Source organism: Zonotrichia leucophrys, chromosome 1, assembly GCF_028769735.1.
Source record: "Zonotrichia leucophrys gambelii isolate GWCS_2022_RI chromosome 1, RI_Zleu_2.0, whole genome shotgun sequence".
In the NCBI taxonomy this organism is placed as follows: Eukaryota; Metazoa; Chordata; class Aves; order Passeriformes; family Passerellidae; genus Zonotrichia; species Zonotrichia leucophrys.
This window is the reverse complement of record NC_088169.1, coordinates 82,526,766-82,550,617: the sequence shown is the minus strand read 5'-3', so window position 1 is coordinate 82,550,617 and position 23,852 is coordinate 82,526,766. Positions and strand designations below refer to the sequence as shown.

General features: G+C 45.9%; 1 protein-coding gene across 2 annotated transcripts in view; it reads right to left on the bottom strand.

The window, feature by feature from the left end:
• Positions 1-4,611: 4,611 nt before the first annotated feature.
• ME3 (malic enzyme 3) overlaps positions 4,612-23,852 on the bottom strand; it is a 117,134-nt gene continuing 97,893 nt past the window's right edge. For both annotated transcript variants that reach the window (XM_064719363.1, XM_064719372.1), the window contains exons 7-14: positions 21,155-21,264; positions 10,463-10,560; positions 9,170-9,283; positions 8,403-8,508; positions 7,685-7,827; positions 6,227-6,400; positions 5,698-5,796; positions 4,612-4,887 (exon numbers count right to left, since the gene is read on the bottom strand). In XM_064719363.1, coding sequence (XP_064575433.1) covers positions 4,726-4,887; positions 5,698-5,796; positions 6,227-6,400; positions 7,685-7,827; positions 8,403-8,508; positions 9,170-9,283; positions 10,463-10,560; positions 21,155-21,264 — 1,006 coding nt within the window. In that variant the 3' untranslated portion in view covers positions 4,612-4,725. The remainder of the gene's footprint in view (positions 4,888-5,697; positions 5,797-6,226; positions 6,401-7,684; positions 7,828-8,402; positions 8,509-9,169; positions 9,284-10,462; positions 10,561-21,154; positions 21,265-23,852) is intronic.

Below are 23,852 nucleotides of genomic sequence, written 5' to 3'. Positions count from 1 at the left end.
TTTGGCTGCAGTGCAAAAACTGAAGGTCATTCTGCACTTGGCCACAGGAGGAAAAAGGTGGTGGAGCAATTGCGTAGAGATGTGCAAGAAATTCAGATGAGACTGTGAGAGTTCGAGCCTACAAGCCTGACTATATGAAGTGAGAGCTGGGAATGCTTTTAGGATAGCTTTGTGTCAGCCAAAGAGGCTGCTGAACACTTCCTTAAAATCCAGTGGTGTTTGTAACACATCTGCAAAACCAGCCAAAAATAGTGAGTGATAATGGGTGCTCTCTCCCCAGTTCTGTGTGGGTAAATACTGGCAGGAGATTGCTGACAGGCAATGCTATGAATGATGAAGATGTTTTATGGTATATTTTTCAATACCTCACTGTAACCCTGATTATCCCCTCCCTTGCAGGCAAAGAACTACTTCACCAGCCTGCAGGTTTTCAGGCTTTAATGCTTTTTGGACCCCCTCCATATGAAATGTAAATAAATGTGCTGTTATGCTAAACCTTGCCTTTAGGGCTGTTATGATTGTAGTCCACATACCTACAGTTGTCCAGAGGTCACAGACTCAATGTCACTGCATTGCTGTCAGTGGAATATATTTTTAATTACTTGAATTGGCCAGTGAGGGATTTGAGGAACAGGCAGCGTTTCCCAAATGATCCTTCATCTTTCCTTCTCTGAAATGGGGGAATCACATCTTAGTTATACAGTCTGTGTCACCCTCCCAGAGGCAGCAGAACTGCACGATTTACCCTGTGCTCCCTCCAGGTATTCCCCAACAAAGTTGGGCATATAAGAAAATGTGGACTGGTCTGCAGTGAAGGAGGGAGGATTCAGGATCTGTAGTAAGGGGCTCTAGTGTGCCTGTTAGTGCATATTTTGTGTGCTAGGATGTCTCCTGGTGGGCATTTTAGACTGCCTCAGCCTTAGCAGCTAATTGTAATTCATTCAGTGGGCTCTGCTGAACATTCTGGCAAATCCTGCTGTGCCAGATGAAGAGGTGGCTGTCTCCATTTCCTGCCCTGTCTCTTTGCCAGAGATGCCATCCCTTAGCTATATGCTGAAGAAAACTGCACCTGTGCCTCTGTTGCTACAACCTGTGATGAGTGCCCAAGTGCATCCTCCAGGAGGGTTTGGAGTGAAGTGGGGGCAGCTTGGCTTAGCCCAGGAATGCTAAGCTCAGCCATTTCAGCCACAGCTAAGTGAAGCAAATCTCCTGTCAGACTGAGAGTGAGTTAAACCTAAACCACTGTGTGACAAATCACTTCACTGGTGCCTGTAGATGGGGAGTACAGACTGCTCTGTCTTGGAGAAGTTGGCCATAATTGTTACTAACTTTATTTTTGTTCCGCTTCATGAAATATAGAGCCCACAGTTTCAACCCTTTGTACCTCCACTGTGGTGAAAGCTCAGTGAAGGATTTTTAGTTTGATGTTGTCACAATACTCTTCAATCAGAGGAATCCTGCCTGGGAAGCTGCTGGACCAAGGATGCTGTCACAGGAGAAGTGGTGGCCCAGATATTGTCCCTTTTTTAAATAGCAGAATACAATACAGGCTTTTCTGTACCACTGGGTAAAGGAGAAATTTATAGGGACTAATCCCCATGGCTCATTCCAATGATGTAGCAGACATGACCCTTTCTGTCTTCCAAACCTCATAGCAAAGAGCTTGAGCTTCCGCCAGGTGTGCTCAGGACTCTGCTCTGGAGTGACAGACAAACACTCCAGGGTGTCATTGAGAGCTGTCCTGGACCCTCCCTTAGTATGACATTGTTATTTCCTTCTCTTCCCATCTCTCTTTGATGTGTTCAGCTCCCAAGCTCACCAGGATGGTTTTCTGGGTATTGAGGCTGAGCACCCTGAAAGGTGATGGAGGTTCATAGTCAGTCTGTGAGATCTCTGGACATCTCAGTGACTTTCCAGACCAATCTGCAGGAGTTACAGATTAAATAACATTTAGTGCTCTGACTGCTGACTGTATGAACACAGCCCTGGGTGACTGTGAGTTGAGCTGGACTCTGGCAGATCCTGTTTCAATAATACCAGCAGTGTTACAGTTCTGTGATCAAATCCCCATCCCATGCCAGCAGTCTCTTCCCTGCCGGTGGTTTGTCACCTACATTTGCTAGGTCTGGAGTAAACAGCCCTGTTATTCTCAAGGTACAGAAAGCAGAGATCAGAGGGGTAAAATTGGGTATGAAGTTTAAATGAGGAGAAATTCCATCCTTCTACCACCATTTTTCATCAGTGGGTATCTAATCATTGTTTTGCATAGAAACACCACACAGTAGAACCGGGCTTCAAGTTACAGCTATAATTGCTTCTGTGCACTCCAATAATTGCATATAAATCAATTACCACCATTTTAGGTATTTGAACAGCTCGCTCTATGAAGAAAAACCTTTATTTCCTGTTTAATAGCCAGACCTTTAGCTTCTTTGTTTGTCCACATATCTGGGACAAATGATTCAAGCTCAGTCATTAATTAGTGATTTTATCAAGATTTTCCTTTCAGGATGGAAAGGTCATCACACCCTTGAAGTGCCAGCAGAACAAATGTCTCCCATTTGCACATGAAGTCAGGGCTTGTGAGGAAGAAGCCTCAGAACATGACTTAAAGGGTAGAGGCTTAATTTGGGTTGGCTACTTGTAAAAACATGCCTGGTGTTCCTAGTACAAATGTGATGGCCAGACATCCTGACTTTTTTCCTAAAGTCTGTGGTTAATTCTTTTTATGGCTTAGATGACCCTTAACACCTAGAGCCAGCTGACAGAACACCAGGCATAGGGGCTGGTGTAAAAACTCAGGCCAGAGGAGGATGGCCCTGACTTCAGTATAATTTATTTTTATTGTATTGTCCAGAGCTCCTTGGGCTGTCAGAGCCACACACTGGTTCCTGGATGCTCCTGGAGAAAAGCCAGTGCTACAGCCTGTGGCAACTCCAAGCAATGTGCTGTCTTGGCCAACAGATGGGCCCTGCCAGGGCAAGAAGAACAGATTTTACTACAGGACAAATGCTACCTGGCTAATCCAGACCAACTGGAGTTATAAATAAGATGAAATTTTGTTAAATAAGAGGAGAGACATGAGTGATGAAGCAGAGAAGTGAAGGTTTTTCCTGGCAGAGGTAATTTAGGTATCAGGAAATTGCCAGGCTATCATGTTTGGATGAAACAATAATAGTTTCTGAGCTTGAAATAGGTATTAAATTAATTGCTAAATTATTGTGTGTATTGATATACTTTTCTTGTGTTTATGCTAGTTATATCACAGGTTTCAAATTACCTCCTTTCTCAAAGGAAGGAAAAAAGAACAATTTAAGAATAGAGACTTTTCCTGCTGCTGAGAGAAAAACTGGGAACAGAGAAATCCCAAACGAGCTGCTAGAAATATCCTTGCTTTAAATTAGAAAACAAAGCACAGCAGCTAAAGTTCCACACTATTCAACTTGAGTTTTCCCTACACCAATTTAGTCTCTTTTACTAGTTGATGTTCCTTGTAGGGCAGGCACCCAGCAGCTCCAACCCCAGTAAGTATTCCCTCTGCAGGAGACTTTTCCTGTGCAAGACTGGACAAGAAACGAATATTCACTGCCACTGCTTAAGTCCCTGGTAAATGTGAGGTACTGCCGACAGGACCTTCTCTCCTGGGGAAAAGCTGCACATGGAAGTGCTCTGCAGCCCTCCAGTGGTTCCCTTTAGATCCTACACGGTGGGAACACAGGGCAGGGCAGGCATAGCCTTGCTGACATGAAAGGCTCCCACCCAACTTGCTGTGCTCCCCCGAGCACACCTTCCCTTCAGCCCCACCTCCCTTCTGCCCCACCAGCACAGGGAGTGTGCGCTGAGAGAGTTGCCAGCAATCTCTGTGCTTTTTCCCAGTTATGCTCAGGAGCACCCATCGAGCTGGGATAGTATTTGGTGAGGCATGACAATGTCACAAGGCTGGGGGAGACCTCCCTGGAACTTTGTGACACAGAGAGACTCCCAGTGAGCCCTTGGCTGGTGGCAGTGCTTCCTTAGCCGTATCCATCAGGAGCTGTGATGCCTGTATGTGGTTTTGGTGGTGTCCTGCTCTCTGGCTTGGCCATCCCCTATGTGTCCCTTCACTCTTGGGGAGAGGGTCTGTTGTCCCCACACGGTTGTGGGATGTTTTGCCGTTTGTTTCCATGGGGTGTGGCAGATGACAGTGCCAGGCTGTGTGACCCATGCACCAGTTTGGGTTGGTTGAGACTCCCCAGCATCAGGGACTTCAGAAGCAGAAAAGAGCAGCGCTTCCCAAGTGTGCAACTCTCCCAGGGCAATGCACACACTTCCCATTAATCCAGAGAGCCACAGGCAAAGCGTGGCTCTCGTGAGAGGGATGGCCACGTGCATTTGAGCTTCCTAAGGGCACTCCCAGTAGCAATGGGATTCTGTGCTTCTGAGGTGGCCCAGGTAGCTTGTCCCAAGGGAGCTGAGAGCAGGCAGCATGTTAAGCAATCAGCAATCAGCAGTGCTGACTGACTGGGATGGGCTGCAGCCAGGCTGTCTCTCTCCTTGGAGTACCCACTGCCCACCCTGGACTCCATTTTATTCCCTACTGACATGCTCCCCCAGACAAAAATCAGTGGCAAGTAAAAAACAACTTGGATTAATTTACTTTTATCATTCTGCAAGCCTGGATTATATCAGCAATGACATGGGCCACAGGAACTGATGGCAGAAATGAGAGAACAATTCTCACAAATATTATATATATTGTGTTTCCATGGCTGCGGGGGGCCACCTGTATTCATCAAAAACAAAAGAATCGTAGTCAGAGCTGTACATGAGCTGTCTCACAAAGCTTTCCTTGTCTGCTGGCTCAGGGTACAAAGAAGCGAGGCCGTGCTTGTAGGCCCAGTCAACAATCTGCAAAAAGATAAACAAAATGAGCTGCTGAAACAATGCTGGCACGTTATGAAGCTGAAACCAACTGCAGTTTGGCCCTGTCTGTGTTTTCTCTCTTTCCTCCTCTCAGAATTGTGCAGTTTTTTGCTTTTTTCTCTTTGTGAGTCAGCTGCACTTCACCCTCAGTTGGGTGAGGGAATGTAAGCTGCCTGCAAGCAGTGGCTGGTAAGAAAAGCACCCCCTGCCCTGGCAGAATGGTTGGGGTGTGCAGGTGAAGGAGGAGAGCAGCCCTTTGGCCAGCTCTGCTCACACCTGTAAGCTCCTCAGCCATGCTCTGCATCCATCAGGAGCTCTGAGCAGGCCAAGGAAATTCTCAGTGGGTGTCTCTGAATCACAGATCTGATGTATACAGGGCACCAAACCCATAAGTAGACAAATCCAGATCTGGAATAGTAGTTATGTACTGAGGTCCTTACCAAACACACGAGGAAAGGTTCCAATATAGCAATTTGGAACCTAAAATCTTTTGGCAATTTGAGTCATGCTTGAATTTGACTCTAAACCTCATTTTTTGAAGTGCTGAAGACTCACAGCTTCAAGCAATAAAGCAGAGCTTTGTGAGCTGTGAGGCACCCAGAATCAGAATGTATTTTTCACATCTGGGTTTTAATGATGGAAGAAATCAAGGCAGCAATTATGGCCAGAATTCCTGAGAATGACTGTTGTAGACTACAGAATGAATTGAATTAAAAAAACACAACCAACAACGATGCCAGGGCAATTCCTTCCCTTCCTACCATGAAAAGTGGAAATAAGAAAGGAAATACTCACTTTCACAGCAATTTTGAGAGACACTTCTCTGATGTTGTCCAAGGGGGGATAGAGTCTTCCTTCTGCAAGATGCTGCTCTGTCACTGCAGCAGCAATAGTCTAGAAAGAAGAGGATGGTAGTTTTTAGGGATGGTCTCAAGCAAACACCACATTTCCTCACATTACATCGTATGTGGCTGAAACCTCAGCAGCATCAGGGCTGGGACTAGTCCTGAGTGGGAACTCATGACCTGTTCAAACACACGTGTACATGTTTCAGCACAGACTTCAGACTGGAGCCAGAGTGGGGCAGTGCTGTGTTAGGACAGCAGGTGTGGAGAAGGAGAGCCCTGTCTTGGCTCCTGCACCTCTGCAGTTGTAATGGAAGCATGAGCTTTCCTGAGCCAGGAGAAGGCTGCAGCTTTTTGCTGAGGCTGAGCCATTTCCCCTCCACACACTGTCCTGGGCCAGGCTCTTTGAAACACCTGAAGTAGATACATGTGCCTCTTATCATCTTTTCTACAGTATCAGTGAAATGTCACTTGGAAACCTCTGCTGTGATGAGGAAGATTTCATCGGAGATGTGCCGGACCCCGCTGGCAATGACTCCCAGAGCCACTCCGGGGAAGACGTAGGCGTTGTTTCCTTGGCCAGGGAAGAAGGTCTGTCCATTGGGCAGGGTTACCTTTGGGAATGGACTCCCACTTGCAAATATCCCCCGGCCCTGATCAAAGAGAGAGAAAAAAGCATTCAGGTTCAGAAGAGAAGTCTTAGATTTCTGCTGCTCATCATGACCTGTGCTCAGGGGACACTGGTGACAAAGTTGCCCAAACTCAGTCAGCAGAGGCATCTCCACCACAGCCACCTCCAGCTGACACTTTGGGAGGACCCACACACCCAGAGGCAGGATCAGGGCCTCTGGAAAAGGCTACCATACACTGAACATGTGTTTGTACTGCAAGTGCTCTTATCTTGCTGAGGTCTTTCTACCTCTCTATCAACCGTCTATGGAGTATGAAGAGACTCGTGGGATAAAGGTCTGGGGCTGTGTGATTGCTCTGGCCGTAGGTAGGTGGTGGGGAAGGCAAAGGAAAGAGTGAGACAAGGGCTCCTCTCTCAAGCCAAGTCAATCCACATGACTGTAATTCTTCAGTGACATTGGGTCTAAGCTGGGTGATGAAATAGTTATATAAACAACTAGGTTGGGGTAACACAGGGGACAGAAACAGGGAGGATGGGACATCTCAGACATGTGGGTGAAAGAGGCCAGCACTTTCTTTAGAGCATCACAAAGTAATTCAGACTGGTTGGGACCCAAATTCTTGCTCATAGCAAGGTCAGCTGTGAAACCAGACCAGGCTGCTCAGGGCTTTCCCCGGTCTGCTCTTGGAAAACTTGCAAGGACAGAGACTGCATGAGCAACCTTGGCCCTGCCCCCTGCTCCACCTCCTGACACTCCTCACAGCATCAAAGTCTCTTTTACACCTAGCTCAACTGTCTCTTATTTCAATTTATGCAGGCTGTCACTTGTTTGCCAGCATGCCCCACTGTAGTGTCCTGGGTCCAGCCAGGCCCCGAGCTCCCCGTGCTGAGCCGCGGTACCTGGGTGAGCTACCAGGGTGAGGTACCACGGTGAGGTGGTATCAGGGTGAGCTACCAGGGTGAGGCGGTACCACGGTGAGGCGGTACCAGGGTAAGGCAGTACCACGGTGAGGTGGTACATGGGTAAGGCAGTACTTGGGTGAGGCGGTACCAGGATGAGGTACCAGGTGAGGTGGGTACCAGGGTGAAGTACCAGGGTGAGGCGGTACCACGGTGAAGTACCACGGTGAGGCGGTACCATGGTGAGGTGGTACCAGGGTAAGGTGGTACCAGGGTGAGGCGGTACCAGGGTGAGGTGGTATCAGGGTGAGGTGGTACCTGGGTAAGGCAGTACTTGGGTGAGGCGGTACCAGGATGAGGTACCAGGTGAGGCGGTACCAGGATGAGGTACAGGGTGAGGCAGTACCTGGGTGATGCGGTAGCACTGCTCCGCTGTGCACTCCGCTTTGCTGGTGGGGTTGCTCAGGGCGAACACGATGGGTCTCTCATTGAAGGCTGCCATGTCCTTCAGCAGTTTCTCGGTGAAAGCACCTGCAACAGCTGCCACACCTGGAACAGCAAGAGCAGAGTGAGTGGTGCCTTCCCACCGTGCGACTTCAGAGCATCGCGCTGCTCCCTCTGGGACTGGTGAATGAACTGTGGCAGGGAAACAGCTTCATCTCTGGATGTGCAGTAACAGGCAATGTTACTTTCTCATATGACAGTGAGATTTAAAGCCTATCTCAAACTAAAGCCCACTGCTCCTCCAGGCAGAGTGGGCCCCAGTGTTTTGGCCAGCCTGACTGCAGCACTCTGACTCCCAAAGACCTTCCTGAGGTGCCTGTTGTCATCCTCATCCTGCCCAGCCTGACAGGGCCAAGTTTGTTGCTTGAGAGCCCCAGATCCTGTCTCCCCCAGCACCTCCCTCTACAGCCCTGTCTGAAAGAATTCTTACAGCTCCAAAAGTGAGGAAGCCTGTGCCCCATAGTTAACACAAAAAGGATATGGAGAACTCAGCTGACAAAACGGGGGTAAACAAAGATCACTTTGTTTTGACTAGGAGAACAAAAGGAGACTCTGGAGGAAAGACAGAAACTTTCCTAAGAATTGAATTGACATGAAAAGGTCGTATTAAATGAACTCACCTATAACTGCTGTAGGCTTCACTTTCTGCACAACCTCTTCCAGTGAGTCCACACTAGGGTGGTCCTGAGCAAACATTTCTTTCTCGTGGTTCAGGTGGCTCCTGCCCTGTGAGGAAAAAGGAATCAAATTTTGGTCTGTTGGCAAATGATGGACACGTAACATAATAACTCATCTTCAGATAATTTTGTCTCTCAGCCCTCTACCTAAAGCAGATTCCTCATAGCAGGACCTCAGCATCAGCCAGTCAGGCATTGACCAGCTGGTGTAATGTCACACTGGGCTGGCCTCTGCTCCTCTCACCCACCGAACCACATTGACTGTGTGGAGGAAGGACCTGGCTGCTGTTGTACATAAAGCACAAGTCTCCTCCAGTCTGAGGAGGGACAAGGGCAGAGGCCCTGGGGACACAGGGAGGGCAGAATGGAGCTGGGCCAGGCTGGGTCATCAAGCAGGGCAGAATTTTTCTCTGATAATGCCCCATGTGATGTGCACGACTTTCAGCACTGCTTGAGGCCATGGCCAGCAGGGTATCCTTCCACTTTAGAGACCCAGCCTGAAGCTTTGCCTTTAGGGCAGCCAGTGCTGCTGGCACACTTGTCAGCATGAGACCTCCTCTGAAAGCAGGAGTGTCAGCAATGCTGACACCAATACAACTGCAGCCTTCACTTCAGGGCTGAGCAGGGGTCCAAGGTATCTGCCTGCTCTGGCCTCTCTAGCTGGCAATGGATGGCAGCTGAGTGGAGCTCAGCTCTGGAGACAAATTCACCTTCACAATCAGTCCCTTGGAGTCCACCATCCAAATTTTTTTGAGGGCATCTTCTCGTGAAACTCCTTCCTTTTCCATGGCCATGAGGATGAGATGACCTATGCCCATTGCAGCCTGGAACACAGTATATAAACACTTCAGTGGGATATTGTCATCTTTTGGGGGAAGATTTTGAATGAGAGGTGGATTGGATCATCCCCCAGCACTGCACAAAGCAGGAAGACTTTCTGTTGTACAGTGCCAAGGCATGGGGCTGATTTTAGCTTTGTAGGTGCTGCCATAAATCAAAACCCTCACAATCATTCAGCAGAGCAGGTTGCAGGTGAGGCTGAAGAAGCAGAGGTGGTACCTTGACAAGCAGGGGCTGTCTCCATAATTTAAACCAGCTGCTGCAGGGGAGGAAGAGAGGCAGACACTTAAAAAATGCTGGTGGCAATGCCAGTGCAGAGGAACTCAAATCCAAGCGGGACTGCTGCATCTGAAATACGGCCATGAGGAAAGTCTTCTCCCATTCCTGCCTGTGAAAGCAGCCCTGGATATTCTGTGTGTTTGTGGTCCTCTAGCCATGCCCCTTCTGCCCAGATGGGGACTAACAAGGCAGGAGGGGCTCTGTGCCACAGAGATGGGGACCAGCACAGACATATCTGGCAGCAGGGGTGGAGAGACAGAGAGCAATCTTTGTCTCAGTGAGGGATAGACAAGTAATAACAGACCTTCCCAAAGTCTCACAGGTGGGTGAGAGCTGAGACAGGTCCTGGACCAACACCTTTAGTCCATGGACCAGGCTTTGGAGGGTTTTTCCTCTCTCTTTGAGCAAGGTGCTATACAGGCAACCTGGCTTCTGCCATGGAGCACTATGACTGACTCCAGAGAAAAAGGTTGTGTTCTTACAGTTCTTTGACTCTGAGTCCTTTGGACTCTGCTGCTAAAGAAATTCTGGTTTACCCTAGACATCAACCCTGAGAACTCAAACCAGCCTCCTTCATATTCCTGCCTCATAAGGAACTTCCCTAAAGGTACCTAAAGCCCCACTGACACATGGGCAGCCTCATAGTATCCATGGAGTCTGCCCATGGAGTCTGCCCAGGCCAAAAAATCACTGACAGACTGTTGGCAACTTCCACACAGCAGCAAGATCCACCTGTAGGGCCCAAAACTGCCCAGTGACAAGGAACCTGCTTCTGTGCTTCAGCCTCATGAAGCCAAGCCTTGCAGGAAGTTTCAAAGGTGACTTTTCTCTCTCTAAATTTGAAGGTGGAGCATATTAAGGTACCAGCTCAGGAACATTCCTACCTCTCCAGCTCCCTGGAAAACAAACTTATGGTCAGAGAGCTTGTTCTTTGTGATCCTTAATGCTGCAATGAGGCCAGCGACTGCAACAGATGCTGTGCCTGAAAGAGAGAAACACCATGAGATGGACATCCTGGCAAATGCACTGTCTGCCCTGCAGAGGTACTGTCAGAAACCTTGTGGTAGGAATCATTCTCTTAGATTCTGTCACTGAAGGATCAGAGCACCTTCCCTGTGCTGAAATATTGACATTCAAATTCTCCTGCAAGGCTGGAGAACACAAATTTTCCTCCATGTAGAGTCAAAGGGACACCAAATCCTAGAATGTGAGAAGAAGAAGTTAATACCTAATTTGCAAGCACGATGCAACATTAAAGGGGACCTGGGAGTGAGGGTAGAAGTTTGATAACAGAATATGGAAAGTTGGAAGGACCCTTAAGGATCATAAAGTTGACTAATATTCTTCCTTAACATTTGAAAGAATATCAGTTTGGAATGCCCTGATCTATTCCCAGCTTTTCCCTAGAGTTTTGATCCGTTCCCAGCTCTAGTGGTGGTCTCTCCATTCTCATCTTTAGAAGCTTTGTGAGGAATCAGGGAGACTTGATAGTAACAAGTAATGAGTCTTGTGGGGGTGGTCATGGCTGGGGCAGGCAGTGACCACTTTTAGTCTAATACACCTGATTTCAGCAAATTTCCAGAATTTCCTATTTTGCTGCCCATGTAATCAGCCAGTGGTTCAGGGTTTTAAGTAGCCCGTGCTTCACTGAGGTTCCCTGCAGGGTCCTTAGGGCCTGGGGTGTTGCAAGGCATCAGGAACCAGCAGCTCCTGAGCAGACACGAGCACGAGCAGTGACACCAGCAGATGGAGCTGCTGTTTATCTCTGAAAGACCCACAAAACAAATTCAGCTTTACCGGCTCCTTTTCTTTAGTGCAAAAGCCACAGGCAAGCTAGGAATCTGCTGGTATATAACTGGGGAATTATTCACACTCTCAGCATTTCCTACCAAGCAGGAAATATAGTGGAAGCACAAGTACTCTGTCAAAGAAGTACTTTTATTGACACGACTTATCTTGTTTAGGGAACCTATATACACTGCTCTGACAAAGGAAATCTTTATAGGCCAGACCAGAAGGATTTGTCAGTACAATGTGAAACATTTTGTGATTGTAACTCAGATGAATTCAGTTCTCTAAAAGCTAATAATCAGCCTCTCTGAAGAGTGATTCTGGTTTAGCAGAGGTGACAGCAGCCACACTTCTGCAACAGACGTGGTGCCCACACTGGCACAGTGGTACAGAATGGCAGCATCACTTCATAGAACCATGGAGTAGTTTGGGTTGGAAGGGACCTCAAAAAACATCTAGTTCCAACTCCCCTGACACAAGCAGGGACATCTTCCACTAGATCAGGTTGTTCCAAGCCCCATCCAACCTGTCCTTGAACACTTCCAGGGATGAGGCATCCATGACTTCATGAGGGTACAGCAAGCATTCCTGCTTTAAACACAAAACAGACTAGACTGATGGCTGATAACTTTGTACGCTTCTTTTTTGCAATGAATCACTTGAGACACTCGCTTCAGCACCAAGGATGAATTCCCTTCATCAGCTCAGAAAAGTTTTCACCATTACATTTCCAGACCCAGACCATCTGAGCTCAGCTAGTTTACAAGGGAGTTGACAGGGAGGGAACCAGCCACTGAACACCTTGTTGCTTCAGTATTAACATGTCACACAACTGAAGGAAGTGCACAAAGGATTTCCTCTTGCTCCTCCTGCACTACATCTCTGCCTTTTAATGCTCTCTTTAGAGTAGTGTATTTGCCTGGTGAAATTCCACTGGACTGGGAAAATTACAGAGGAAGATAATGAATGTCCAGGAAATTTAAAAGAACACTAGATAATTGTCTAGTTTTTAGATTTTGTGTTTTATGGGTGTCACATAACCAGTCCATGCTCATTCTCTGTGTTAGGGTGAGTCTATAATCAGCAGAACCGCTTGGCTTGCCATGACAGATGCTGAGGATGGGTCTCTGAACAAACATGTATGATCCTGCTTATGCTAAAGCAGCCACCTGAAGTGGGTAAAACGAAATAAACCCTAGAAGAGCCACTAACACCACATGTTTTTTAGAGAGACAAGTTAACTGGAAAACATGTAGGCACTTCTGCTGCAGACATCTAATCTGTGCAGGAAGAGATTCCACTCTGTAAGTCTGAGCTGCAAAGAAATGGGAAGGGACCAGGGTCCCCCAGCTGTCAGCAATGCCAAGCTTGTGACATGCAGTAGAGTATGAACATCTGTGTGTGCACTCACACATGTTCACACACTACCTCCAAGGCTTACTTTGCACAGAAATCTCCAAATCCCTGTGTGGACGGGAGTGGGGAACTGATCAAAGTCAAAAAACCAGAAGTGAAACCATTACAGTGTGGTGGTGTAAGTGTCAGGTCATAGCATTAGCAGTGATAGATGCCTGGAAAGTATTGAAAAGACAAATGTAACTGGAGAAATATCTTGTTTCTCGTGGTCCTGACCCAGGCAGAACTGCTTTATACCCTGCAATTGTCAAGAAGTCTGATGGGACAAATGCTGGTATTTGCAAACCCATTTAAGTGGGAAATGCTCTAGAGAGATTTTAACAGAGGGAGGTGCTTGAGGTACTTTTAAAAGGTGTCACTAGCAGGAATTTGACAAGTGGTGTGTATGGAAAGAAAGGGGGCAGACTCAGTCTGCAGAGCAGAGACCTGTGGGACTGGGTGTGCCATTACTCATCCCCTGCACTTGCACTGCAGCTTTGACTAACAGCAGGGCTCTGTTCAGCTCTGCCACTCCTAATCCTCCTCTCTTGTTCCAATGTGTTTCTAATCCCTCCAGTCTCCCAAACTGCATCTCACCCCCATTACTCAAATAATAAAGTTACTGTACCTTGGCCTTAGCTCAATATATTTATTTGATAATTACAATTTCTGAGCACGGAACAACGGAGTATCTCTGTGGAGAAGGGTTCACAGCTGGTTCATGTAAAGAGCTGGCTAATCATTGTGCTTCAGTTCTAAAAGAATCACAAAGTCAGGCTGGGACAGGGAACTCCTCAGCATGGCAAGAAAAAACTAGCCATCTGTCAACACATTGGTCTATCTGTTTTCCAAAGAGAATGAGTGCTGCTATTGCAGATAACTCCTTCCTAAGTAATTAGCAAGAGCCAGCTTGGCTGGTCTGTATCTGAGGTGAGATATGGAGGGATACAGAGAGAAGAAAGGAAAGTTCTTGCAAACCATCCTGTCTGTCCAAGACTTAAAGTGAGTGTTAAACTTGATATCACAAAATAGCAGGCAGACCTCGAGACCTCTCTGGGAAGTCCACAGCAACAGAACCAGTACATTTAGAACTAAGGCACAGTCAGTAACACGGCCATCTCTGCAGGAATCAATTTCTGACACTCAGACACATTCAGAATATTGTAAAACATTAAGGAAAACCCTGTGGGGTTGATGTTCCACTTGTACTACTGCAAGTGAGAACAAGCCCCAGTAGGTGTCAGTGGAGATACACTGGAGCATAAGCTGAGAAAGGATCTGCTCCCCAGCATCGCATGGAAAGGCTGCATCAGAGAGGACCCCATTCCCGGGGACCTGACCCTTCCTCAGAGAGGGGAGAGGGGGCAGAGGGGGGAGCAGCTCTGCACTGGAGTGACAGAAAGCACTGCACGAGTCTCCGGGGAAAGCGCTGCCCAGTGCCAAGGACAAGGCTGTGCCGTGGCTGCCAGCAGCCGGTGGCTAAGCAGGGAACATGGGGGAAAGCATGGACCATGGGGGTGCTTGGGGGCAGGAGTCCTCTCATGCTGATGGCTGGCACTGCTCTGTCACCTGTCCTGGAGGCCTGACCGAGCTGAGCATCACCACCATGCTGAGTCCTTCCAATAGCCTCAGCAATGGGAATGTGCAGCCACACCACCGCCTGTTTCTTCACACAACACCTGTGTGAGTGATTCCTCCTTCTCCACAGTACACTGGTGGAAAAGATGACCAAATTCAACCTGAGCTTTTATTTTTTGCTCTTGATCTGCCTGCTTACATTTCGCCCTGTCAAAACCATGCCAATATGAGGGCCCGGGGAATAGCAAACTCTAGTTTAACAGCTCCAGCAAAGGGCAGCCAAGGAAATATATCTAAATTTATGGATGAGGAGGAAGCCTAGGGCTTTTCCAAATTCTGGTTCCCATTAACTCCCTGCAGCAGTTCCGCCCATTACTGGAAAGCAGAGTGGAGCTTGTCCAGATCCACTCTAAATGCATACTCAAAATTCAAACACAACAAAGCTGGAGCAGAAAACTGCCACAGTGTTTGCAGCTCAAGGTCTTCCCCTCCATGGCTGAGGGCTAGTGTTACCCTTTCCCCAGAGGGCCTCTGTAAGACATTAAGAAAATAAACTTAGAAATGGTGCAGAGTTAGTCAACAAGCAGAGCAGTAAAATGCAAAGCATTGGTGCACATGGATGAAACTTGCTCTCTGAAGGGTGACCCAGAATTGTTGGTGGCATGGAGAAGACCTGTCTGACGGTGGAGAAGCCTAATGAGACCATCTCTAGGTTCCTGCTTTTAATTTTTCCACTGTAAAGTGCTTGAACTGTACTGTGCATACCCTTAATGATGGGTTCTGACCATGGCAGCGGTGCCCTCCCTCCTGCCCATAGGGTGCCAGCCTGCACCTGTTGTGCCCACGCAGGTTGAGCCCCCTCGTGTGCCCACATGGGCAGAGGCTGTCAGGCAGCTTGCCTGCACTCTGCAAGAACATATCCCCATCCCCATCACAGCACTGGGCACTGCTGCACACCAACAAGCTGAACCAGGTCAGAGCACAGCCCTTTCTTCTGTTCCTTTTGCCTCCTTAGCCTGGACTTAAAAGATGACAGATAGCTTAACACAGAGGGGACCCGTGCTGTTCTTCACTGCAGAGGAGGACGCGGCAGTGGCATCCAGTGAATGAGATAAACAGCAAACAAGAAAAGCAGGAGAAGAGAGGGAAACAAATGCCACAATTCCCAAAAGTGACAGAAGATGAGGGCCTGATCTTTACAGTGCTGCACAGATGAGCCCAAGAAACTGAGGCCCATTTACAGCCTGGAGTCCACACTGTCCTGACCTGCCTTGTGAAGCAGTCAGTGTGTGAATGTAACACAAACCCAGGAGCTGGCCGTTACAGCCTCTTCTGCTGGGGAGCACAGCAGGTCCAGAGGGGCTCTTAATAGTGCACCTCTGCAGGACTGAGAACACCTCCACATCTATCTCCAGGTTGGGTAAATCCCCAGGGAAAGCGTGCTGCTCAGGAGCTGCCTGGCAAGACATTGCCTGCTTTGTTCCACAGTACGGTCCCGTCCCGCACTCCCTTCCTATTGTGCTTCCCCCTCCTTAGCTTCCTGTGATAATTACCCATGCATTTGCCACGCCAGCTGAAACAACAAAGTAAGATACTGTACCATTTTAATCTGCTGAAATTAGTTACTGCTGAGCCAAGAACTCTCACTTTGCCTGCTTCTCACAGCACATGGAAACGTGCCTGTGAAACAGGCCTCCTTTGCACATGATTGATTTCCAGCTTGCCCAAGTGTTTGAAGCAGCTCAGATTTGTGACACGGGAGTCAGCCTGTTCCCAGCCTCAGCTGAGATCTGGAGCACTGTTGCTTCAGGCCAGGCACTGCTTCCTGAAGTGTCTTGGGAAGGTTATGGAAAGGTTATCTGCTAGGATAATGAGAAAAGATGGTTGGTGGGTCAAGAGATATTTTGAGGATCATCAGCAGTCACACATCCTACAACCAAGGGGAATCATTGCTGTAATGACTTGGAAAAGACTCAGAGGTGTTCTGTGAAAGGGGGGACCCTGAGCATTGCCCGCAGGCTACTTCAGATAACAGGCTTTTGTGCACTGCTGTCTTTGCCCTGCCTGTATGTGTGAAAAACTTTTGAATGACATGATCCAACACAATTAATTAAATAACACATTAAAGATTTCTTCATTTTTTCTGGAATTTTGACTAAACTTGCAGAAGTACTTCTGCTGTTCAGTACTGAGCAAACACCTCAAGAGGCAGCTAAATTGGTCAGGTATGATTTGCCTTGGTAGATCTATTCTGTTCTCATTCACCTTCATGTTCCTAGGTACACTTCCACAAGACTTGCTTTGTCATCCCCAGACACTGTGGTTAGGCTAGCTGGGCTAAAATTCCTTGGATCTTTCTTTTTGCCTTTCCTGGAGATAGGTGTGACATTTGTCTTTTTTTCAGGAATTAGGATCTCCTCAATTACCATAACCTTTCAAAGAATTACTTTGTAATGCTGCTGGCCACATACCTAAGATGAATCCTTAGATGCATCTCATCAGGTCTCATGGACTTTGTCTCTTGAACAATCCCTGCTAAATAGGCAGAAGTCCATGGAGATGCTGTAATTTTGCATGCCTGAAGTTCTCATCATGGAAATAGAACTCTGGATGTTTTCCTTGATCTGCATGAGGCCTTTGACATAATCTCCCAAAACATCCTTGTAGCCAAACTGGAGAGGTACAGACTGAACAAGTGGGTGAAAACGTGGCTGGGCTGGTAGGCTCAAAGGTTTGTGTTCAGTGGTACAAAGAGGCCAATGCTATTTATGTTCTCATAACAATCTGGATTATAAAACAGAGTGCACTTCCATAAAGTTCATGGATGATTACAACTTGGAGATACTGATTGACACAGTGGTGGTATGACAGCCATTCACAGGGACATCAGCAGGCTGGAGAAATGGGCTCAGGGAAACCTCGTGAGGGTCAGCAAAGGCAAATGCTAAGTCCTAAAGCTTTGCAGAAGAAAACTTTGGGGTCATGGTAGCCAGCAAGTAGAAGATGAGCCAGAAATAAGCCCTTGTGACACAGAAGACCAACAGGCTGCTGGACTGTGTCAACAGTAGGTCAAAAAAAGTGATAATTTTTTCTATTTCAGTACTTTTGAGGTCATCCCTAGACAAGCATGTCCCATTTGGGGCTTTCAGCACAATGACAAACTGGAGCAAGTCCAGAGGAGGGACACAAATATGACCAGGGTTTACAAAAAGGACTGAGGAGCTTGGGTTTGAAAGGGCTGGAGAAGACTAAGAGGATATCTAATTTCTGTTTACAAGCACTGGTTGGAGTGTTTGTAAAGAGGCCAGATTCTTCTCAGAGCTGTACAAAAAAAAAGATGAGGGGCAATGAACACAAATTGCATGTTACAAAATTCCAATTAGATATTAGGGAAAAAAATGCACAAGAAAGATGAGAAAACTTTGGAACAGGTGGTGCAAAGAGGTTGTGGATACCTATCCTTGTATATACTGCAAAGTATTTGGCTGGACAAGGCTCTGAGGAACCTGAAATAATATAAAACTTGGATCTAAGTTTAAAATCACCCTTTATTTGAGTAAGGACTAGCTGATGTCCAGAGGACCCTTCCAAACTAATGCCTTCAATGGTTTTATGTCTTTTCTTGTATGAAGCAGGAATCCAGAGATGCCTGCTTTAAGGATTCACCAGACTTGACAACTTTGTGAGACTTTTAAGTTGTCTACTTTCTGTTTAACACTGTGAACAACTAAGTGGAGCAAAATTAGAGGAGGAAGAGAAAGAGCAGGAGCTAAAGCCTTCTCATGTACCTCTAATCTTCTGTGCTTCAGAGCCTGCCCTTGTACTTTACTGGGAAAAAGGAAGAAGTGACAATCAATTTTCTCCCTCAGAGCTGTAATTGAAGCTGTTGCCCCTCGCATGAACCCAGACGGAGCTGGGAAAGGACTGATGTCATCACCCCCTTAGAGGAAGGAGAAGCACTCCCTCAATGGGAGCTCCCACACATGGGCACTGTAAGCCAGCTCCTGCCTAGATCCCAGGCTGATGGCTTTCAGAATGAGCAGTCAACTCGTCCCAGTTGGTGGTACCTGGCAGGCATCCCACTCAGCATCAGCAGGCTGGCTCCAACTGGAAGGGTCTGAGTCACCTTCATTCTCTGGGGTTAGGATGGATTTGGAAATACAGTAATTTGTAGGACAAAAAAAAATAAAAGAAAAAAAAAGTAGGTATTAATATTTTAAACTGTTTTTCATTTTGTGTCGGCCCTGGGGCAGCAACAGGAAGGCCTAAAGGATCTTAAGGGAAGCAATTTATACCTTTTTTCCTCATCTCACCTGGGTGCGTATGTGTAGGCACACTACATCCAGAGTCCCACAAACCAATGGTCAATGAGTTTAATATTATAGCTCAGGCCTCATCTACCTTGCACTGCTTGTGCCTAAGATGTGTTTTTAATTCAACATACTTAAAACATTGCCAGCTCAGAAGTTGGAATAATTCAGGTTTCAGAAGGTCTGTTCCTGTCTTGCTTGAGTAAAATTAATCAGGCCTGCATTAAGAAGGCTTTGTATAATTCTCACTAATCATTTAAACACCACTTACATTGAAGTCTAACACTTTTTTAAGTAGGTGAGTTATGAAAGATCATCACGTTAGAAAAGAGAGAGTCTAAGGTAAACCCAAATAACAGGAGGGTGTAAGTGAGAAAATGCGACTTCCTACATTTCCATGCCATCTGAGGACACAGAGAGATATATTAGAGTGGGTAAATCAGACTACTCATCCCAGATTCAACTCTTTTATCTCTGACATGACTCCAAGACAGAGTTAACTGAGTAGATCCACGTTACTTCAGCATTCCAAAGGTCCTCAAAACAGATTTCTGACTACAACCCTAGCTTGGATTTCCCTTTTCTTTCTGACAGCTCCATAAAAAAGCCTAAACAGGTGCTTGCTTACTTCGACTCATTGCTTGTTGTGCAAAAGCTCAGCAGGATTTCTTTATAATCTACTACTGAGAAACCAGTGCCAGCAAAATGCTTTATTTGAGAACATAACCATGTTTTATTACAAAGAGGAAAATCCTACTCTTTCAAAAGGCAGAAGTTCAAAGAATTTTCAGGGGACTTGACATCTCCTATGCACTGTGACATGCATCTAACTGGGGAGAATCAGATAAGGTCCATTTTATGACAATACTGTTTTACAGCATCCCCCTGGATTTGGTTTGCTGCTCTGGGGCAGTCATTACCAGGAACTGTCTGAGGCATTCAGCTATGACCTCTGGCCAAAAGAAAACAATAAAAAATAGTCTGCTGCTTCCCACTCAGAATATGCAGTTTAGCTTTAATATTCTATTTTTCTTCTGTTATTGAAGAAACCTTTCAAACTCACCAAGAAACCTTTGCCATTCACTCCAGTTCTGCCAAGAAAACCTACATCCAGGCCCCTCATGTGTGATTTGCCACATCATATGGCCTCTTTTTGACTGCTGAGTCCCCTTCTACTTTCAGAGAGAGCAACTAATCCAAAAGAAATCTGTACAACATTGGCTTCTTATTATAGCCTTCACCTGCCCATTTCATAAAAGTCTGAGTGCTTGGTTCCCCCTTTCAATACTTCAATTCAAAAATGTGCCTCCTGGGTTTTCTCTTCCTGTACTTCTCTCTCCACTGGAAGTTTTTGGGGGTTGCAAGAACACCTGATGAGTCTCCTTGTACAGGAGTATCCATGTGCCTTTCCCTGAAATGCCTTTAGTTTGTGTGCTTCTAAACCCTCTTCATGAAAATGTCTTTGAGCAGTCCATGCATCCCACTACACCAGCCACATTTCCCCAAACCAGGATCTTACTCCTTGTGTCAGATAGGAAGAAGCTGCTATACACATTGCCAAATATTGTTAGATAAGCAGCAGAAGCAGAAACAGCACTGGAAAGTTTGCTCACAAAGGAACCAGCATTGTGTGAAAAATAACACTGATGTTTCTTTCGGTCTCTTTCAAGTACAAGTGAGGATGAGCCCAACTGACTGCAAATAATTAAATCAAACGTTGGAAATTTCTGCATGTTTCAAGCAGGACTAGACAAAAGAAAAGATGAAGGGACTCAGAGGAGAACTGGCTGTTTGTAGACACTTGGGAAGATCCTGTCCCTGTCAAATGGGCAAACAGCCCTTCCAAAGGTTTAAAGCAAAGTCAGCATCAGACTGGGATGCAGAATTCATCCCAGTGGGCACTGAGCAATCCTGCTGACTGCTGAGCCTCTCAGGGCCTGGAGACTTGTTTGCTATAACCCCAGCTTGGCTGCTGTCACTTCTCTGTGACACTGGAAGAGTTATGTTAAGCACGCTAGGGGAGAACAGATCTGTTCTCAGATTACTGCAGAGTTAGCATCCACAGAGAGGAAAGAAGCTGTTTACCTTTATTTTTGTGCATGTAGTAAAGAGTATAACAATAGAGGCAAAAGGCCAGGATCAGCTAATCACCACCTGGCTCATGAAAATGGAAAGCCTTGCATAACTGTTAAAACGTCATCATTGTTTTAGCTAAATTATAGAAAATTAATGGAACTCCCTATGTTACCTGCATAATCTAAAGCATAGGATCCATTTTCTCCCTTGAATGTTTCTTCAATGAACAGCTAAATTCCTAAAAACAATGGAGACTCACTTTTCAACTCTGATGGCTGAGCTTTTGTTTATATTTTTAAATGCTTCTGTATAAACTCTAAAATTTGTCAGACATCTGACTACTGTATAATAAACAGTCTTGTGATATTAACCACCACTTCTCATGACAAGGTGAAGGTTAAATCTGATTTTCCTAGCAGTACTCACCCTGAATATCATCATTGAATGTACAGTATCTGTTGCGGTATTTATTGAGGAGACGAAAAGCATTAGCATTGGCAAAGTCTTCAAACTGGATCAGACAATTCATGCCATACCTGCAAGTTAAAGGGCAATTTAAAATGGATAAATATATTTATACAACATAGGACAAGATACACACCTATAACCAAGGCAATGTAGCTAGACACTGTAGTGCAGAAATAAAAGTATCATAACAGAAATGCAGCACAGCAACAGCAAACAGGATCACACCCATCCCAAGGTCCACACACTGAGAAATGTGGAGTCACCAGGACACCAGGATTAAATTGCATTCATAATTCAAAGCGCTTCTTGATATGTGTACTTATATACCTATATGTACATGCATCTTTGGACTTTTGATATGAGAAATTTTCAGTGGTGAATTTGCAGAGGACCTTCTCAAAGCAAAGGATAACAGCTGCCACACTGCATCACAGCAAATCTGAATGCAAAGGGGACACCAGTTAAAGGGACACCACCAGGGGCCCACTTCAACTGAAGGTGGCCAAGAAATGAGAAAAAAATCTGCTTGTAGGATCCCATGGAGTGAGTGTTTCACGGTGGGACTGAGTGGTTCATGGTGTGATTTCACAGCCACACTTCTGTGCATTAGAAATGTTTTTCTCCACTGAGTTGTTCAGCAGGAAACCAGCAGGCAATGACAGCTAGTGACCTGTAGAGTGAAAACGCAGGAAATAATTGCAAACTTTCCATAATTGTCCAGTCATTTCCAGTAATTTCAAGGAGAAGTATGCAGTTTATAAATTGGGTAATATTCAGACTGGTCCATATATATACACATTCAGCAGTTTGTATGACTCTAAGCTGCATCAAAGCTTTGCAAATAAAATCTAAAAGGGCCATAATTACTTGTTTCTCACACATCAATGTGATAGGGCAGTGAGAGAAACTCAGGGAATGAGTAATGCAACTATTAGTAACCTCTGGGCTGCAGGCAGGTGAAGGGGCTCTGAATAGCTGCACTTTGTTAGACGTAGCATCACCTTACATATCTTCTATTCAGACTTTTCTCCTTCGCCACTGAAATCTGAGGTAGAACACCCCTGCTTTAGTGTAGAAACTGATACTGGATAAAACATTCTCCATTTGAGAACTGAGGCTTCTGTCATGAAGCCTTTTCATGGCACTCACAGTTTGGGCAGTCAGGCTCTCCTAGAAGGGCCTTGATTTTTTTATTATTTTCCATTTCAATTATATCTGTCAGTAAGGAGACAAGGATAAGCACATGCATTATGCTCCTTTATTTTTCCATACTGAGAATCTCTCACTTGACAAACCCCCTGGTCTCACAAAGGGACAAGGGTTGGCTCTAACTTGCTTCTCATTCTCCGTGTTTGCTTTTAGAAAAGGACCACAATGGGGACAGAGTTTTTAGTAGGGCCTGTAGCAACAGGACGAGGGGTAACGGGTTTAAACGAAAAGAGGATGAATTCAAACTAGATGTAAGGAAAATGCTTTCTGCATTGAGGATGGTGACACAGGTTGCTCAGAGAGATAGTGGATGCCCCATCCCTGGTAACATTCAGGGCGAGGGGTAGATGGGGCTCTGAGCATCCTGGTCTGGTTGAAGATCAGCTTACTAATGGATCTTCCTCTTATTCATCATTTGGATTTCATCATTAAGGAAAACACGGCTAAGAGGGAGATGACACAGCATCCAGAACATCTGCCAAAATCTCACAGCAAATAATTAGCAAATTTTTATGCAACTTCAGTTGCTATAGAAACTATTTATCTAACACCAGTCTTATTTATTGGTATCACTGAGGAAGTAACATTACTGAGCTGCTTAACAAAATCAGTGATCTCAGCCAGCATTAATGTACATGTGACCAGCTCTGTGAGCTCCTTCCCCACTTCACATTTGTGGTCTGCAGCAGGGGACAGTGCACAAGTTACTTCTATTTTCATCTTTGATCTCTTTTTATTAAGCAGAGCACAAAAGAAGAATGGTAGCCCATGAACACTTCATTTCTCTTTCTGCCCCTCAGTATGACAGGACGGTGCTGAAGTGCATGTTCTTCTCACTAAGGTATTTTTTGAAGATGATTTCTTTTCCACTGCCATACATTTAATGAGCTATTTGAAGTATGAACTCCATTTTTGAGCTTATGTGGGCCTTTGAATAATGTGAAAACTAAAGTTTTCATTCATAAAGAACACAAATTAGTCATGGTAAGACCCAATGACTGGATGCTTTAAATGAAAGAACCAAGTATTTAGGATTCACAGCTAAAGATGGGAATCTCAGATCATGATCTTAGTCCTCAAGGGCTACTCACCTTACTGAAGTTTTGAGAGAAATTTAAAGAACTCGTGCTACCCAAAGTCACTGAAATGAAACCCAGCTAGGCAGCTGACTTACTGAGTTGTCTTAGAAACTACCAGTTGATCTTGCTGCCCTTTTCTAGTGGTACTTTGGCAGCTGCATGCTGTGCTCCATCCAAGGGTGACCAGAGCAGGTTAAGGACGAACTTAGCAAGGAGTCTGAACACCCCAGCTGCTGGGGCCACGTGCAATAAGATCTTTGTGAGCATCAACATTATGAGTCAGTTCTACTGTCCCCCACAGCCAGCATCTCAATATTTGTGGAATTCTTTTCATCCCAAAGGAATTCAGAGCTTTCTACAAAGAATGT